Raw genomic sequence first — 20,146 nt, 5'->3', positions numbered from 1 at the left:
AACCAGACACCTAAAAGCCAATCATAAAAGATTAGAATTTGTGACTTTGTATTAACTACTTGATTATGCTGGTAATATGGAAAAGTATCATAGATAAATCCCTATTTATTTTTAAAGCTTGAGAGAGCAAGCGTGTGAGTGGTGGTGGAGAGGCAGAGAGAGAGACAGAGAAAGAGACAGAGAGAGAGAGAGAGAGAGAGAGAGAGAGAGAGAGAATCCCAAGCAGTTTCCACACTGTCAGCATAGAGCCTAATATGGGGCTTGAAACCATGAAACATGAGGTCTTGGCCTGAGCCAAAATCAAGAGTTGGGTGCTGAACCAAATGAGCCACCCAGGGACTCTAGTAAATCCTGGTTTATTTTAATCTGAATCATTCAAAGGCTTGCATCATTTTTCTCACACAAAGGGGTTAAGATTTCAATTCCTGGGGCACCTGGCTGCCTCAGTAGATAGAACATCTGACTCTTGATTGTGAGTTGGGAGTTCAAGCCCCATTTGGGGGATAGAGCTTAGTTAAAGAAAAAAATTGGCACCTGGGTGGCTCAGTCAGTTAAGTGTCTGACTTTGGTTCAGGTCATGATCTCACGGTTTGTGGGTTCGAGCCCCGTGTTGGGCTCTGTGCTGACAGCCAGCTCAGAGGATGGAGCCTGTTTCAGATTCTGTGTCTCCCTCTCTCTCTGACCCTCCCTTGCTCATGCTCTCTCTCAGAAATAAATAATTTTTTTTAAACCGTATATATAGTTCAAATACCATTCCCAGCTCACAGTGGGGGTTCACCATTGTGGCTGAGGAAGTTTGATGGGCCCAGAGTATTTCCTTTGTATCTTCTGGATATCCTTCAAGGGACCATCTCCTATGTCTGGATGGTGGTGGTGATGGTGAATGAATGGAAAGTGCTCTTAGTAGAGCAAACACTAACAACAACTTGCCAATGATGAGGACAGACACTTCAATGAGACTATTAGAGGTGCAGTTCAAATCCAGTGCAGAAATCCATTTGATTTAGTTAGTAAAATTAATCCTAAATTGAGATGGAGATCTAGGAATCAGGAGAGTATATAGTATCCTCAGCTTCCTAGAACCTGGAATGCAAGTGGTTGGTGGATGTACTAACCTGACTTCTTCCCAGCCTTTCGTCCCGGACCTGAACGGCAGCCAACAGCCCCGCTGCAGACTGCTCCCACTGCCAGCCATTTCTCTGCTCTGATGGAATGTTATGCAGCCTTCAGTCCATGGGAAGTCTTTGTTGTAAGAAGCCAAGGACCGGTTTTCCCTGGCCTATAAATGCCTTAACCTCTTTTATTCTACATTAAGTCGTAGTTCAGTTTCTTTTGAGCAGGGAAGCGGCAGGGAATCCCAAGAGGGCTCTCCTGGGACGTGAGTCCACATGCTTAACTGACGAGCACACCTGGCACCCCAGCCCCATTTTAGCCTTGTGTCTTAATGGTGAAATGTTCAATAAAATAAAACACGTTCCTGGTTTTTTTTAAACCATGATTAAAAAAAAAGAAGACTGTATAGTAATGAAGGCCCAGGATGGTTGTAAATAAGCTCCCACTCTAAACTTCAAATGAATCATGGTATAACAGAATAAAACATTAGTTATTAAAAAGATGCATATATCCCTTGATAGTATTTGATACTGGATTAAAAAAAAAAAAGGCTGGGGCACCTGGGTGGCTCAGTTGGTTAAGTGTCCAACTTCAGCTTAGGTCATGATCTCGCGGTTTGTGGGCTCGAGCTCCACGTCGGGTTCTGTGCTGACTGCCAGCTCAGAGATTGGAGCCTGTTTCATATTGTGTCTCCCTCTCTCTCTGACCCTCCCTTGCTCACTCTGTCTCTCTCTCTCTCTCTCAGAAATAAATAAAAAACATTAAAAAAATAAAAACAAAAAATTTTTTACAAAGGCTGCACAATAGCACACATAAACTTCTACAACTATGTATGTAAGAATAAGCATATGTGGGTATAAACGCAAATATCTGGTATCTATAATAGCAGTATCTCTAGATTTCAAAACCCAGAATAAAAAGTATCTCGGGGCGCCTGGGTGGCTCAGTGGGTTAAGCGTCTGACTTGGCCTCAGGTCATGATCCCACGGTTCGTGGGTTTGAGTCCCATGTCAGGCTCTGTGCTGACAGCTCAGAGCCTGAAGTCTGCTTCCGATTCTGTGTCTCCCTCTCTCCCTGCCCCTCCCCTGCTCATGCTCTGTCTCTCTCCCAAGAAATAAACTTTCATAAAAAAAAAAGTATCTCATAATTTCAAAGACTATCTTCTGAATTTTTAAAAAATGTCTTTTGTTTCCGAGAGAGACGGCGTGAGCAGGGGTCAGAGAGAGAGGGAAGACACAGAATCTGAAATGCTACAGCCTCTGAGCTAGCTGTCAGCACAGAGCCCAACGTGGGGCTCGAACCCATGAACCGTGAAATCATGACCTGAGCCAAAGTCAGATGCTCAACTGACTGAGCCACGCAGGTGCCCGTCTTCTGCATATTTTTAAAGATTTTTTATTTTAATCTCTATACTCAACGTGGGGCTCAAACTCACATCTGAGGTCAAGTTACACACACTACTGCCTGAGGCAGCCAGGTGCCCTTATTTTTTATAGTCTGAATTATTATTTAATACTTTTATGTATTTTAGAGAGAGAACGAGTGGGGAGGGGGGGAGAGAGAAAGAGACAGAGAATCTGAAGCAGGCTCCAGGCTCTAAGCTGTCAACACAGAGCCTGACTGGGGCTTGAACTCACAAACTGTGACATCATGACCTGAGCCCAAGTCAAACGCTTACCTGACTGAGCCACCCCAGGCACCCCATAAAGTCTGAATTCTCAGTTGCACTTATAAACAGAAAGAAAACCCCACACCTTAAATAAAATCTATCTTATGTTCCTTTAGCAGTTTAGTAATGGTCTTGTCCCTATGCTCATTTGTATTGTATTCAAGTTGGGAAGAGTATGTACTCCAGGATTATGGAGTCTTTAGAAAAGATCTAGCACTGTACTGGACTGGTTAGCAGTGGTCCCTGCTCTAAATATTTATAATTCAGGTGAGGACATAAAAGCATCAGGCAACAAATTATGAATGCCTATTACGTGCCAGAACTATCCTAGACATAGACACACAAGGCAGTAAGTGGCATGATCTTTTCCTAGAAAAGTTGTTGATGCCACCTCACACCCATTAGGATGGCTACTATCAAATAGGCAAAAGATAGTAGAGAAACTGGAACCCTTGTGCAGTTGGTGCAAATGTAATATGGTACTGCTGTTGGAATAGTATGGAGGTTCTTCAAAAATTTAAAAACATTACCATATGGGGGGCGCCTGGGTGGCTTGGTCGGTTAAGCGTCCGACTTTCGCTTAGGTCATGATCTCGCGGTTCGTGGGTTCAAGCCCCGCGTCGGGCTCTGTGCTGCCAGCTCAGAGCCTGGAGCCTGTTTCAGAGTCTGTGACTCCCTCTCTCTCTGACCCTCCCTGCTCACACTGTCTCCCTCTCTCCTAGAAATAAAAAAAAATATTTTAAAAAATTGTTTTAATGTTTATTATTTTTGAGTGAGAGAGAGAGAGCAAGCAGGGGAAGGGCAGAGAGAGAGGCAGACACAGAATTGAAGCCTNTCTGTGCTGCCAGCTCAGAGCCTGGAGCCTGTTTCAGAGTCTGTGACTCCCTCTCTCTCTGACCCTCCCCTGCTCATGCTGTCTCTCTCTCTCTCTCTTTAAAAAAAAAAAAAAAAGAAAAAAAAAACATTACCATATGATCCAGCAATACCACTCCAGAGTTTATGTCCAAAAGAATTGAAAGCAGGGTCTCAGAGACATATTTGTACACCCAGGTTCATAGCAGCCTAACTGACAACAGTAAAATGTGGAAGAAACCCATGTCCATTAACAGATTAATGGATAAGCAAAATATGGCATATAAATACAATGAAGTATTAGCTTCTGAGGAGGGAATTCTACAATATGGTACATTGTGGATGAAAATTGTGTACATTAAGTGAAGTAAGTCACAGAAAGATACTGTAGGATACCACTTATACAAGATAGTCAAAATCATAAAATGATGATAGTTGTGAGAGGCCTGGAGAAGGTGTGAATGGAAAGTTACTCCCTCAAAATCAGTAAATGGAAAAAAAAAAAAAAGAGAGATGGGTCAGAGACACACCTGGTGCTTGTGAGAAGTAGCCACAATCAGAAAAATGAATTAGGAGGTATCACTACAGCCTCATAATTCATCACACTAATATTAATTTTTTTTATGTCTTTATTTTGAGAGAGAAAGAGTGTGAGGGGGCCAGGCTCTTAGCTGTCAGCACAGAGCCCGACACCGGGCTCGAATCCACAGACCTCGAGATCATGACCTGAGCCGATGTCGGATGCTCAACCGAGCCACCTAGGGGCCCCTCATCACACCAATAATAAACTTACATACCTTTCCCCAGCCCTCATGACAGTGCAAAATAAACTACAGAATGCACATAAAGCATAAACTTGGGATTATCCTGATACAACTGGAGGGATAAAAAAAAGAAAAACGAAGTCCATATAGACTCGTAGTTGCCAAGAAATTAGCTGTAACAACTGCTAAAGCCTTTTGATGCTTATTGCCAACTTTTTAAAAAAAGATTTTAAATGATCTCTACACCCTTGGGGCGCCTGGGTGGCTCAGGTGCTTAAGCATCCAACTTTGGCTCAGGTCATGAACTTAACAGTTCATGAGTTCAAGCCCCATATCAGACTCTGTGCAGAGCCTGGACCCTGCTTCGGATTCTGTCTCCCTTGCTCTCTATCCTTTCCTCGCTCATGTGCTCTCTCAAAAATAGATTAAATAATTAAAAAAAAGATCTTTACACCCAATGTGAGGCTCAACATTAACAACCTTGATCTAGAGTTGTATACTCTACCGATTGAGCCAGCCAGGCACTGCAATAGCCAACTATTTTTTAAAAAATATTTTATTTATTTCTGAGAGAGGGAGAGAGAGAGAGAGAGAGAGAGAGAGAGAATATGAGCAGGGGAGGGTAAGAGAGAGAGGGAGACACAGAATCTGAAACAGGCTCCAGGCTCTGAGCTGGCTGTCAGCACAGAGTCCGATGCGGGGCTCGAACCCATGAACCGTGAGATCATGACCTGAGACGAAGTCGGACACTTAACCGACTGAGCCACTCAGGCGCCCCTGCAATAGCCAACTCTTAAAAATGGACCCAAGTCATCTAAATCTCGAGTCAAGGGAAAACTACTGCTTTTTAAAAAAGGCAGTGATAAGGGATGAAGGGCATTATATAATAATTACAAGTTCTATCCATCAAGAAGAGATAACAATTATGTCTACGCACCGAATATGGGAGCACCCAAATACATAAAACAATTAATCATAAACAGAAACCATTTTATGCATAGGAATGTGCTCCTAGCAGGGGACTTTTTTAATACTCCACTTACAGTAATGGACAGATCAACTAGACAGAAAATCACCAAAGAAACAATGGACTTGAATGACACACTGGACCAGATGGATCTGACAGATATATTTAGAACTCGATTACATCCTGAGACTATGGAATTCACTTTCTTCTCAGGTGCGCATGGCACATTCTCCCAGATAGATCACATAGTGAGTCATAAAGCAGTCCTCAAAAAACAGAAAAGAATGAGATCTACTATGCACATTTTCAGATCACAATGCTATGAAACTTGAAATCACAGGAAAAAGTCTGGAAAACCTCCAAAAACATGGACGTTTAGAACACCCTACTAAAGAATAAATGGGCCAATCAGGCAATTAGAGAAAAAGTAAAAAAATATATGGAAACAAATGAAAATACAACTATCCAAACTCTTTGGGATATGGCAAAGGCAGTCCTAAAAGGAAAGTACATTGCACTCCAAGCATATTTCAAGAAACTAGAAAAAGCACAAATACAGAATCTAAGAGCACACCTAAAGGAACTAGAAGGAGAGCAACAGGAGCACCCCAAACCCAGCAGAAGAAGAGAAATAATACAAATCAGGGCAGAAATAAACAAAAGAATATAGAATCCAAAAAAACAGTTGAACAGATCAATGAAACCAAGATTTGTTTTTTTGAAAAAAATAAACAAAATCGACAAACCTCTAGCCAGGCTTCTCAAAAAGAAAAGACAGAGCACTCAAATAGACAAAATCATGAATGAAAATGGATTTATTACAACCAACCCCTCAGAAATACAGGCAATCATCAGGGAATACTATGAAAAATTATATGCCAACAAAGTGGACAATTTAGAAAAAATGGACAAATTCCTAAACACACATGCACTACCAAAATTCACATGGGAAGAGAGAGAAAATCTGAACAGACCTATAACTAGTGAAGAAATCGAATCAGTTATCAAAAATCCCCCAACAAATAAGAGCCCTGGGCCAAATGGCTTCCCTGGGGAATTCAACCAAGACATTTAAATCAGAGTTAATACCCATTCTTCTCAAGCTATTCCAAAAAACAGAAATGGAAGGAAAACGTCTGGACTCATTCTACGAACGCAGCATCACTTTGATTCCCAAGCCAGAGACCCAGCAAAAAAAGAGAACTACAGGCCAATATCCTTGATGAATACAGATGCAAAAATCCTCAACAAGATACTTGCAAATCGAATTTAACAGCACATAAAAAGAATTATCCACCATGATCAGGTGGGATTCATTCCTTGGTTACATGGCTGGTTCAATATTCACAAATCAATCAATGTGATACATGACATTAACAAAAGATAAAAACCAGATGATCCTGTTGATAGATGCAGAAAAAGCATTTGACAAAATACAGCATCTCTTAATAAAGACCCTCGAGAAAGTTGGGATAGAAGGAACATCATAAAAGCCATTTATGAGAAGCCCTCTGCTAACTTAATTCTCAATGGGGAAAAACTGAGAGCTTTCAGTGCTGACAGCAGAGACCTAGGTGGGGCTCGACTCACAAACCGTGAGATTATGACCTAAGCTGAAATCTGATGGCCTAACCGAGCCACCCAGGCGGCCCCAGAAACCAATGCTTCTGATTGAATGCCAGCTAAATTGAGCAAATACGAATTGGTCCTTACAATATGTAAGTGCAATGATTGAAACCTGAGTACTGTCTTAATCAAGGTAGGATGGTTCCTGGTGCTCTTGGTATATCCCACTTTGCATCAGGTCTTTAGAACAAATACTTCATCAATGCTACCATGTATGAAGCACAATAGCATCACGGTTCAGAGATCATTAAAGATGTACTTAATGCCATCCCCACTCCAAGTTTACATATGCTACTGGGGTGGCATTAATGTCCTTTTGTCTACCATCCAATATAGAATGCTTCCTTTCACATTCCCTATTGAATGCCTGGCTTTATAGAGTTATTTATGTACATACTTCTGAGAAAGACAAGTGGGGGAAGGGCAAAGAGAGAATGAGACACAGAATCCAAAGCAGGCTCCAGGCTCTGAGGTGTCAGCAGAGCCCAATGTGGGGCTCAAACTCAAACTGAGATCATGACCTGAGCCGAAGTTGGATGCCCAATTGACTGAGCCACCCAGGCGCCTCCAGAGTACTTAAATTATGTAGAAATTGTTAGGCCCGTTGTAAAAACCTTAAGATGAATCCTGTAGTATGCTAATAGTCTTAAAAATTACTACCTTCCAACAGTCCTCACCTATAATCTTCTCAATTTAATCTCTGTAACCTGATACCTGTTTTTTACTTTATTTTTTCCTAATAACTACCACTTTGGGCCCCAACCAGCATCAAGTACAGTTTATCAATCAGCAAGTTACCTATACTTGAGGGATTGAGGTAGCCATTTCCATTTTGCCATTCACTTGAAACTTCAACAAGCTAGTTATTAGGCTTTCTCATTAGTTCCTATGTTATAAGAATAATACACAGTAGAAAAAGAAAAAAAATCGAGTTAGACAGAAGAGTGAATTCCCGCCCCACCAGCTTTCTTTGAAATGCCTGATTGTATTAATTACCCAGAAAATTGTTAAGACTTGAATGTTCTGAGCAAAAAATAAGACACATTTGGGAAAGCAGTATCTAGGATTCTGAATGGAGTTATCTCCCATTAACTGTTTTCATAAAACTGCTTTGCATAGACTTCCAAATGCTTATTTTCCAGCATCTCCCATAGTTCTGTTTGCAATAGCAGCAAAAGCAGTACTTCAAGCAAGAGTACCTAAAGCAGGCTTGTTTACAACTGTTAAGCCAATATACTTCCGTTCAACTACAATTAAGACAATCATTCTCACAGTGCAGCCTCTTTATGTGACATCACTATCACCTGATAACTTGTTAAAAATGACAATTATCAAGACTATCCCAAATCTAGCAATTTGGAAATTCTAGTGGAACCCAGCCATATTTTCTTTTGAGAGACAGAGAGCACGCAAGAGCACATGAGAGTGGGGAAGAGCTGAGAGAGAATCTCAAGCAAGCTCTAAGCTGTGAGTGCAGAGTCTGATCTCAGGGTTCCTGAGATCATGACCTGAGCCAAAATCAAGATGCAGACCAGTAAATGAGCCACCCAGGTGCCCCACGTCTTAACAAAACTTCCAGGTAATTCTGATGCATGCTAACATTTGAGAACCACACTAAAGGAAAATAATTCGCATCATCATTTTGTTTGTATAATAGTGTTGACTCTAAGAATCTTTAAAAATTTTGAGAGAATCACAAACAGGCTCTGTGCTCTTAGTAGAGCCTGACGTGGGGCTCATTCTCATGAACTAAGCTGAAATCAATACTCAGATAGATGCTCAATGGACTGAGCCACTGAGGCGCCTCAACTCTTAAAAATCTTGACTTCACCCCTAAGAGTCACAGGATTTGAATCAAAGTGAAAGGCATTTTGCTTTTAAAAGATTTTATTTTAGAAGTAATGTCTATACCCAACATGGAACTCCAACTTACAACCCCAAGATCAAGAGTCACATACTTAGGGGCACCTGGGTAGCTTAGTCTGTTGAACTTCCAATTTTGGCTCAAGCCATGATCCCACAGTCCGAGTTCTGAGCCCCACATTCTGTGTCTCCCTCTCTCTCTCACAAATAAACTCACAAGCTCTACCCACTAAGTAGGCCAGGTGTCCCTAGAAGGGCCATTTTAACCCCAGCTAACAAACATTTCAGGGTTGCCAGGGTTTAACAATCCAAAACTTATTACCATTCAATACTTCGACTTTTGGCCATACTAAGCCATTTTCTATAATGAAGACCAACAGAATAGAGCATGCAGAGCTGGATCTCTTAAATAACCCACACTCACTGGATGCAACACTTCAGGACTCTAAAAAAATTTTTTTAATGTTTATTATTTTTGAGACAAGGCACGAGCAGGGGAAGCGCAGAAGGGAAAGGGAGACACAGAATCTGAAACAGACTCAAGGCTGTCAGCACAAAGCCTGACATGGGGCTTGAACTCACTGATGGAGAGAGAGTGCCCTGAGCCAAAGTTGGATGCTTAACTGACGTAGCCACCCAGGGGGCCCACCTCCCCCATCTTTTCCAAGATTTTAAAGTAATCTCTATACCCAAAGCGGGGTTGAACTCACAACCCCAAGATCAAGAGTCGCATGCTCCACGGATGGAGCCAGCCAGGCACCTTACTATTCTCATTTTTAAATAATGTTCTGCAGGGGCGCCTGGGTGGCTTAGTCGGTTAAGCGTCCGACTTTCACTTAGGTCATGATCTCGCGGTTCGTGGGTTCGAGCCCCACGTCGGGCTCTGTGCTGACTGCCAGCTCAGAGCCTGGAGCCTGTTTCAGTCTGTGACTCCCTCTCTCTCTGACCCTCCTCTGCTCATGCAGTCTCTCTCTCCTAGAAATAAATAAAACATTAAAAAATTAAAAAAAAAAATGTTCTGCAGTGTTCCTGCAGATTTCTACTATGCACCGTCACTCTCTTTACAATCAGTAATGCTACATTTTACAGTTTAAAGCCACTGAAAACCCATCGTGAACAAACCTAGGCAAAAAATAAATCTACTATTCTTTTATAAAACTCTTAATACCTGCCATTAACACTGAACAGGGTGTACTGTGTTCCCTGTCACCCTAAAGAAAGGGGCATGAGGAAAGCTCTCCCTCTTAGAAGGAATTCAGCGAATGGAGATAGAACTTCAAAATCTTCCTTAGAATCTTATTTACACTCTTGAGAGGAAATGATGTAGTTGGTGGCTAGAGATTCACTCTGCTCATTAATAAAATTTCAAATAAAACTTTTAGGGTACCCCAATCAATCAACATTACGGCTAGCCAGTTCAAGCCTTACTGAAGTCCCTCTCAGATCCCAAATTTATCAGCAATAGGCTTACAAAATACTACTACAACCCCAAGGGGTTTCTAAAGTTTTCCTTCACAGACGACTTACCTAAAGACTAAAAAATGGTGGAAGGCAAAATGTTCTTAAACTTGACATCAGGTTTATGTGGAAACATTGCCATGAAAAGAAGTCTGCCATAATCTGGGAAACAGCTGTTATAGATTTACCACTAGCAGCTTATGTATGAGAATTTCTGCTTCCTAAATGTTATCAAATGAAGACATTAAACATTTTTTTGTACAGCTTGGTAAAGCCAACTAAGTAGAACCTATGGAAAAAAGCTGTCACTGACAGGAAACAATTAGGGACTCCAAAGCACATACAAAGCTTTGGGTTGCTTGCTGTTAGTTAACACTTGGAATTAAAAGTTGGGAATTAGTAAAGGCCATACTTAAACCACAGAAGTAAACTGGCGAGGATTTTTTGTACATGTCACATTAAAAAAATTTTAACTGTCTTTCAGGGGTATACCATAAAATTTTGATATATCTTTTCATACACTTGGATCTAAGAGTTTCAAAGAGAATTCCTAGAAGTTCTTGTATTTTTAAAAATTAAAAATTTATTTCTTAACAGTAATAAATCCCTTATACCAAGAATTGCAACAGATTTTGAAAAGCTGGTAGAATTCTTCATATTCCACATTATTCCCAACTTTACGGTTTTATATGCAGACAGGCCTAAACACAAGCTTTTACCATTTCTTCACCCTTAGCATTTTTAAGGTCCAAAGGTTTTTAAAAGCCCCATTCCACACCTTTTGTTATGTAACAAGAAATCCACCAGCACCAAAAACTTTAAAACTCAGTTCTTTAGTAGCAGTCTTTAGAACACTCTAGATTAAAAATGTAATAATTTGTTAAAGCATGCAAAAAAAAAGTGACAGTGAATAAAAACCACAACTGACAAAAATATTGGTTAACATTCCAAACATGTATAACCAATGACATGGCCTAGGTTGTTTTTTTTTTTATTGGTATTCACTTCAGAAACTTGAATCCACAGATATAAGCAGTATATTACCAGAAAGTTACAAGTAAACACAGATTATACATGCAAATTTCTGTTCACAAAGGTCACATGTGCAGGTATATGAATTAGAAGCGTGCGTCTAGTTTATGGCCAAACTTTTTAAAATGCAGAAATGTAAAAGTACATCTTGAAATATGAAGAGATGGTCTACACACTTCAAAAATCAAATGTTGCTTATACCAGATGTATGACAGCTACAGGATTCAAGTGACAAGCAGTAAGATCTCAAGAAATTAATACTGTTCGAAGGGAACGGGAGTATTTTTACATTTCACTGAAAATACATTGACTACTAGAATACGAAATCTAGCAGGAACTTAGGGGAAAAAATTACAAAAATCTAAAGCCAATTACTTAGTATTTCTTATTAGCTAAACAACAGCATGACATTAAAAGAAAACTGCACCTGCATTATAATTGCCAATCTCATATTAATAAAGTTATCCTAATAAAAAGCAACCAAAAAATCTTCAAATTCCAAATGATGTAAAGTCTGCAAAAGGCTCAGATTAAAATATGGAATGTTTCAGATGAAAGTAATAAAAATACCACTGGTTTTGTTCTTTATTGAATGGAATCAAAAGTTTTGACATTTCTTTGAAGCTTGGAACTAAATTTCATTTTTCCAAATGATTCTAGTTATCTTTTTTCTTAGTGGTGCAAGTTGTCTTAAGTAGCTTACAAGTCAGTCTCTACAAAGTACTTCTGTCTGTTACCATTTTAATAAAACAAAAACAATTCTTCATTAACTTAACCGTATATGTATTTTTGCTAGAACACTTAACACATAAACAGACATCTATTATTTTTCCACTAAAACAAAAGGGTACAATAGTTTTCTTCTAACTATCAGCATTGTATTTAAAAAAAGGTTAACATTAAAAACAAAGAACCATTATTTTCTTTGAAATCGTTAAGCTTCTTGCACATCTTAAGCTTCCTTTTTCTGCCTGCGTTCTTCTGCCAATTTATTCAGAAATTTCTACAAAGGAAAAAAAAGGAATTATAGGGATTAAGTAACATAAAAACATAAGTGAACTCCAAAATAAAATATTCTATCCAAGTTTATTCTGAATTTGAGTGTAATTTGACTATAATCTTATCAATATTTTACAAATTCAGTTATTCACATTAAATCAGTGTACAAAACTACTTTACACCACACAAGATATGGGGAGAAATGGTAAAATGTGAAAAAAACAGGATTTTAACTTGCAATTAATATTAATTCAGAGTTAAGGAAACAAAGACCATACTTGCATAGAGTAACTGCCACTGCTCCAAGAACATAGATTAGTTAAAGTAACATGCATTTATTCAGTGCGCCTTCCATTAAGCTAACATTTTCTTCAAGTATCAGAGTCAGTAGGCCGTTCGTTTTCTCATCTACTCAATTCTGTTATAGCAATAAAACTAGCCTTAAACAATACTTAAATGAAAGACTATGACTGTGTTCCCCCCCAAAATCTCATTTACAAAAGCAGTGGCCCCTGTATTACACCTATAACTTCTAGGGTTCTTGGATATATTAAGACATTAGTAAGTAACCCTCCCCCCACAAATCTAAAACATCAAAAGTTTCTTGACTTCTGGGTAGAATTTCTCAACTCTATCTATTATAGTTTCTTCAAATTGTTGAGAGGGTTAAAGGCTACTATATCCCTAAGGGAAAAAGAGCCACCTCTCATTAGAACTCCTCCAACAGAACAAATATCAAAAACCAAGATACAACTTTTGTCTTATTTCAATACTCTTCTATGTAACAGTTTCTGCCCCCATATAGCTAAATTATCAAAACAAATAAATTGTTTGCTTCTACTAAGGGATTAACCACCATTCTTTTTTCATATGCATAATGGGAAGATCTATAAAGGTAGCATAGAACATTTACATTTAAAACTAGTGACATAGCCAAGAATTGAAATTATTTCCTAAATTCAAGCTTATCTTTATCCATCTAAATCAATACACAGTTCATAGCAGCACTCTCAACTATAGCTAAAACATGGAAAGAGCCTAAGTGTCCATCAACAGATGAATGGATCAAGAAGATGTGGTTTATCTATACCATGGAATACTCCATGGCAATGAGAAACAATGAAATCTGGCCATGTGTAGCAACATGGATGGACCTTGAGGGTGTTATGCTGAGTGAAATAAGTCAGGCAGAGAAGGACACATACCATATAATTACACGTATGGGAGGATTAGGAGGAACTTAATGGAGGACCGTGGAGGAGAAGGAGGGGAAAAAAAGTGGGCGAGAGGGAGGGAGGCAAACCATGAGAGACTCTTGAATGCTGAGAAACAAACTGAGGACTGATGGATGTGGGGGGTAGGGGGGAGATGGGCATGGAGGAGGGCACTCGGGATGAGCACTGAGTGTTATACGGAAACCAAATTGACAATAAACTATTTGTAAAAAAAAAAAAAAAAAAAAATAAATCAATACACAGAATATGTTTGATGACTGAATATGCCATCAGCTCTGTATTAGAAAGCAGTGTAATAAAGCCAGTTGTCTGTAATTAAGTTCTTTAACTCCTTTTAAGTTTTATCCCATTATCTGTTTCAATATTAAGTCCTTAAAGTCACTAAAATACCAAATTTCAAAATATCATAAAATAGAAGTTATGCTTGATTAATATTTACTAATTTATCCTTTTACCTTTATCTCTCATTTAACTCAAAGAATATCATTATTAATAAACTTAAAGACGATGTAAAAATCATCAAATATAAAGGGACATGGTACTTTATATTAAGTTGAAAAAGCTTTTTATTATAATACTTGGGTTTTCAGGCCCCCCGGATCTTTCCAATTAGAGGAATTACACTCCCAACACTTAGTCAAGAATATTTAGGTAACCTAAATTATATTAGAATTGTATAACATGGCTAGAAAAATTTCAATTGTTTAATTAGAATGTACTACAGAAAAAGGCTCAAGAGATGCTTCTAGAACCCATTAAACTAAGGTCCATCAATAAAAAAGTACATGTGTCATCTCTAGGATATGGCATTGTGATCAGTTTACCGAAGGTACCATATACATTTTACTTTATATAAATTTACATTATTTGTTTTCATAAAAGAACCTTTCTCTTGTAGATTCAGCCTTACCTTTAATTTCTGATAATGAGGAAGGCTGCTGCAATGAGTATTCTTTGCAACTTCTTCATTTGTATAAAAGAGTGAACACAGCTTACAGTAAAACCCTGTTTTAGGTATCACATAGTCTATACCTAGAACACAAACATACATTCTTACAACTTTAGTAAACTGAAGATTTAATTAGTGTTCTCAAATCTTTTATTCAGTCAATATAATTTGAATGAGATAGTATGTGTGACAAGTTCAATAGAGCCTAAGCTAAAACAAAGCAAAAACCATGACATCAGTAGTTAACTGTACTCAATTGACGCTTAAGGTCCCACCTAACTGCACTCTTAAAAAGGCAGAAGTATAAAAGATAAAGAAAAAGCAATGTGAAGTTCTCAGACACCTTTATGCAGAGAAAGTATATTATGAAATGGTAACAAAAGATAAAATGAGGAGAGTTGGTTAAGTGGGAAAGAATATATCAATTAAAACGTACAAAATGTTCTGCAAAGAAACAGATTGAAAACGCTATCAGGGTTTATGTAACACAATTTAAAAATCTTACTTAATAAGAACTTAGGGAGGGTGAGAGGGGAAGAACAAAGCCTTAAATCTCACCAACAGGAACATTGGGCTGATATGGTCCAATTCTATACTCATCTGGGATTGTATAGTCCTCCTTGTTTTCATCACTTTGGCCATCCGCATTTTCACTTGTATCTTTGTTGGGATCATCAGCATTCTCAGCAGATTCCGCGCCTGGTTCTGTATTTTCCTCATTTTTAATTCCATTTTCCAACGCTGCTTCGTTTTCTTGGTCAAGTTCCTCGATCTTGTCCACCTTAATTTCAACCAAACCATCATCATTTTTGTCACCAGATTTAAATGCCATGCCCGATTTACGAAGTTTCTGAAGTTCCGAATCTTCCTCATCACCAACCTCATCTAGAGTGACAAAACCTTCCATACTCCCTGGGAAACGACGCTGTTAAGAAAGACAAATTTACTCTGCAACAATTATCTTGCAGCATCCCTTCCATTTGCTTTACTTGAAGGGAAAGGGATAGCGTCTTTGTCTTTATTCAGTCTCTTAAAATACTTTTTCCTTTCTTCCCCAAAATCACTGATTTTTTTTTAAAATGGTAGTTTTAAAATTAAATAATTAGGGGCGCCTGGGTGGCTCAGTCGGTTAAACATCCAACTTCAGCTCAGGTAACGATCTCACAGTACGTGGGTTCGAGCCCTGCATCAGGCCCTGTGCTGGCAGCTTGGAGCCTGGCACCTGGTTCAGATTCTGTCTCCCTCTCTGTACCCCACTAGCACTCTCTCCCTCTCTCTCTCAAAAATAAACACTAAAAAAAATTATAAATGAGTGAACTGTGCAGCACTGAAACCACATCTCAATAAAACTATTAAAAAATAAATAAAATTAATTAAAGGCCTGCCTCACAAAAAGAGCAGAAAATAAGTAAGGACATTATATTCTACATTTAACTACTATGCCGCAAGGAATTATATATAAAAAATGTGATTTGATAAAAGTAGTTCAATGGTATCCTCTGGAAGACAGTATCTTAGGATACAACTGTTGTTTATAGAACACACAGTCTAAAATAGTGTAGAAGTGGGGCACGTGGGTGGCTCAGTCAGTTGAGTGTCCAACTTTGGCTCAGGTCATGATCTCATGGTTAGTGGGTTCAAACCCCGTGTCAGGCTCTGTGCTGACAGCTAGCTCAGAGCCTGGAGACTGTTTCAGATTGTGGACCTCACTCTCTCTCTGACCCTTCCCTGCTCATGCGGTCTTTCTCTTTCTCTCAGAAAAAAAAAAATGAAATGAAATAGTACAGTAGTTAAAAAAAAAAAAATCAAGCTCTGGAGCATGACTGCCTTTGTTTAAATTTTTGATTCTGCCACTTATAAGCAACAGGATTGTGGACAATTTATTAAACTTCTCTATGTCTAAATTTTCTCATTCATGAAATGGGGTCAACAAAGGTCAACAATTATCAGCTCTTAAGAGTGCAAATGTATTCTGCAACAATCACCCACTTCAAGAAAAATAACTTTTAAGATTAAGTCATTTGACCTAGTGATCAAAATCTGGAGGTAAAAATTCATTTTCTAATAGTTGGAACGTTGCTTACAAAAATCAATGGACCAGGACTACTGAGATCTCATTGTAAGAGACATTTAATGTAATAATCAGTACACCAGTCTGTTGTTTTACTCTTCTTTACGCTATGCCTTTACTTTCTATTTGAATTCACCTCATATGCTTTTTTTTTTTTTTTAAATATTTTTTATCTATTTCTAGGAGAGAGAGAGAGACAGCGTGAGCAGGGGAGGGCCAGAGAGGGAGACACAGACTCTGAAATTGGCTCCAGGCTCTGAGCTGGCAGTCAGCACAGAGCCCGACGCGGGGCCCGAACCCACGAACTGCGAGATCATGACCCAAGCGAAAAGTCGGACGCTTAACCGACTAAGCCACCCAGGCGCCCCTCACCTCATATGCTTTTATGTGTTCTCCAAATAGGTCTTCAAATATTGAATATCTTCATATATTGAATTATTTAAGCTTTTCTTTCTCAAATAGGAAAATTCAAGTCTAATAATTTTTAACTGAGTTATTTAATGTTTTAAGTATCTTGGATCAGTTAACTTAAACTCTTATCACAGCTTTTTAAAATTAAGTTGGGACTACAAGGCTGCCTACCAGTACTTCCACACTACCACTACAATACACAAATAAAAATCTTTTTCCTTCCTTGCTAAAAATTTCCCTGTGAGTGAACACTTTTTTTTGTATCTATTTTAACCTATTTAATGCAGTTTACTTTTAAAAATTTATTATATATTATAGTTTATAACCGATTTTTTCCCCTAATATAAATGACTAATTCTCTTTAGTCTGACCCTGCTAATATAAAGAATATGAAACATTTATCTGATCTAGTAGTTTTCCGTTCAAACAGGTCAATATACAATCTTCTTTTACCTTTTTAAGTTTTTTCTTTGCAGCTGCTAAAGCACTGGCATTTCCATCTTTTTTCACAGCTTTGTCCAAAGGTTCCTTTTTCCCATCAGAAGCCACATCACCTAAATTAGCAAGATCTGTCTCATCTCCCACTGAACTGCCACTTTCTAGCAGTGCTGCTGCTTCTTCCTCATCGACGAGTAGCTCATCTTCAGATTCAAGAAGCATGTTAGGTTCTTGCTCTGCTTGGTCATCCTTTGTATCTTTTTCACCATCATCACCTGACTTCTCCTCTTGTTCTTTACCTTCAGTTGTACTTTCAGTCTTCTGGGAACCATCAATTTTGGATTTCTTATCGCTTGGAGATTCTTTGCCATCTGGAGAGTAAGATCTTTTCCTGAAATTGAAAGGATACCCCTCAGTTCTGAGTTTGAAAACACAAGTTTAAAATACTAGTGTATATACACACAAAATGAAATTACCGAGATTTATCTTTTTTCAGTAAGTCAATGCCTCTGTTGGGAATCTACAAGATAAAATTTTGTAGAAGTCAAATAAAGGTATTAGAATATGTTCATTTGCAAATTATACAGTTACTCAATTAACTAATAGTTGATAACCATCCTTTATATCATCAACTGAGCATATTCAAGCTCTGTAACCATACCTTAGAATTCAAAATGCCAACAGTCAGCAGTTCGTTATAATAAACATTTCAACAAAGCAGTAGGGCAGTGGATAATAAACATTTTGGTAGCAGAGCTCTATTCAAATAAAATCTTTAAACAGAATGCAATAAAGGCATTTCTTGCACAATACTGTTATGGAAAAAAAACATACCCAAAAAAGACACTTTGGAGAACATCACGGGGAAATTAAACAAAAATGTTTATAAGAATGCCATGGTTTGGGGCACCCAGGTAACTCAGTTGATGAGTCATCTGATTGATTTCGGCTTAGGTCAGCGTCACAGTATGTGGGATCGAGCCCTGAGTTGGGCTCTTCACTGACGGTAGGGCACCTGCTTGGGATTCTCACTCTCTTTTCCTTTCTCTCAGTCTCCCCCCACCCCCCGCCCACTGGTGTGCTCTAGATCTTTTAAAAAAATAAAGGGGCGGGGGGGAACCTGGGAGGCTCAGTCTGTTGAGCATGTGACTTCAGCTCAGGTCATGATCTCATAGTTCGTGGGTTTGAGCCCCCGCATTGGACTCTGTGCTGACAGCTTTGGATCCTGTGTCTCCTCCTCTCTCTGACACTCCCCAGTCCACACACACTCACTCTCTCTCTCTCAAAAATAATCAAACACTAAAAATTACATAAATAAGTTAAAAAAAAAATGCTGTGCCTTAAAATATGTGAGATAAATTTTAAGTTTTAATGATGACAAATCCAGTACTACATACCCTCAGTACCAATTTTTTATACTTTTCAGACAAGTCAACTTTAACACATCTCCCCTGAAACCAAAGAGCCTTTTTCAAACAGTGGTCAACCATTGCCATTGCATCTTCTCTGGTCTCCATCTCAATAAAAGCCTTAAGAAAAAAAAGAAAAAAAGAAAGAAGAACATTAGTTTTCAAAGAACTGCATTTAACTCTGGTACTTATTTTTTTAATGCATCTATTAGGAAAATTTAGTTTTCTAATACAGAGACCCCGGCAAGAGTTAAAAATCACCCAATTACAAGGTAGCACCAAATATTAAAACATCTATGTATAGGCTTTCTGTAAAATAATTAAATAAAGTAATTAGCTTAGAAGCTATTACTTGAAATATTCTTTTTTAAAAAAAATTTTTTTAAAATGTTTTATTTATTTCTAGGAGAGAGAGAGAGAGAGAGAGAGAGAGAGAGAGAGAGAGACAACGTGAACAGGGGAGGGTCAGAGAGAGAGGGAGTCACAGACTGCAACAGGCTCCAGGCTCTGAGCTGGCAGTCAGCACAGAGCCGGACGTGGGGCTCGAACCCACGAACTGTGAGATCACGACCTAAGCGAAAGTCGGACGCTTAACCGACTAAGCCACCCAGGCGCCCCTATTACTTGAAATATTCTTAAGAAAAAATCTTAATTAAAAAAAAGTTTGGGGTACCTGGCTTAGTAGGTTCAGTGTCCAACTTCTGATTTCACCTCAGGTCATGATCCCAGGGTTGTGGGATCAAGTCCTGTCAGGCTCTGTGCTGAAAGTGTGGAATCTACCTGGGATTCTCTCTCTCCATTTCTCTGTTTTGTGCTCATGGCTCTTTCTCAAAATAAATATTTAAAAACTCTGGAAAGGGGCACCTAAGTAGCTCTGCCACCTCTTGCTTTCTGCCCCTCCCCTGCCTGTGCTCTCTCTCTCAAAAGTGGCTCAGTGGGTTGGGTGTCAGACTTAGGCTCAGGTCACAATCTCACGGTTGGGGAGTTCAAGCCCCATGTCTGGCTCTGTTCAGAGCCTGGAGGCTTCTTTGGATTGTCTCCCTCTACTCCCCTGCTCCTGAATACTCTCTCTCTCAAAAATAATAAACATTAAGGGGAGTGTGGGTGGATCACTTGGTTGAGTGTTTGACTTAGGCTTAGGTCATTGTCTTGGGGTTTGAGCCCTATGTTGAGCTCTGTGCTGACAGCTTGGAGCCTGGAATCTGCTCTGGATTCTATGTCTCCCTCTCTTTCTCTGCCCCTACCCCACTCCCACTCTCTCTCAAAAATAAACATTAAAAAAAAAAATTT

General features: G+C 38.9%; 1 protein-coding gene across 2 annotated transcripts in view; it reads right to left on the bottom strand.

Annotated features, from left to right (window-relative positions):
- Positions 1-11,203: 11,203 nt before the first annotated feature.
- MATR3 (matrin 3) overlaps positions 11,204-20,146 on the bottom strand; it is a 29,326-nt gene continuing 20,383 nt past the window's right edge. Inside the window, exons 10-15 of one of the 2 annotated variants that reach the window (XM_039252728.1) lie at positions 18,845-18,976; positions 17,924-17,967; positions 17,463-17,838; positions 15,086-15,452; positions 14,489-14,610; positions 11,204-12,347 (exon numbers count right to left, since the gene is read on the bottom strand). In XM_039252728.1, the coding sequence (XP_039108659.1) occupies positions 12,297-12,347; positions 14,489-14,610; positions 15,086-15,452; positions 17,463-17,838; positions 17,924-17,967; positions 18,845-18,976 (1,092 nt within the window). In that variant the 3' untranslated portion in view covers positions 11,204-12,296. The remainder of the gene's footprint in view (positions 12,348-14,488; positions 14,611-15,085; positions 15,453-17,462; positions 17,839-17,923; positions 17,968-18,844; positions 18,977-20,146) is intronic. The other variant, XM_039252729.1, reaches the window with a different exon arrangement.

The sequence above is a fragment of the Hyaena hyaena genome, unplaced genomic scaffold, assembly GCF_003009895.1.
Source record: "Hyaena hyaena isolate Hyena2069 unplaced genomic scaffold, ASM300989v1 scaffold_426, whole genome shotgun sequence".
Taxonomy (NCBI): Eukaryota; Metazoa; Chordata; class Mammalia; order Carnivora; family Hyaenidae; genus Hyaena; species Hyaena hyaena.
The sequence above is the reverse complement of the archived record's forward strand: the minus strand, read 5'-3'. Positions and strand labels throughout refer to the sequence as shown.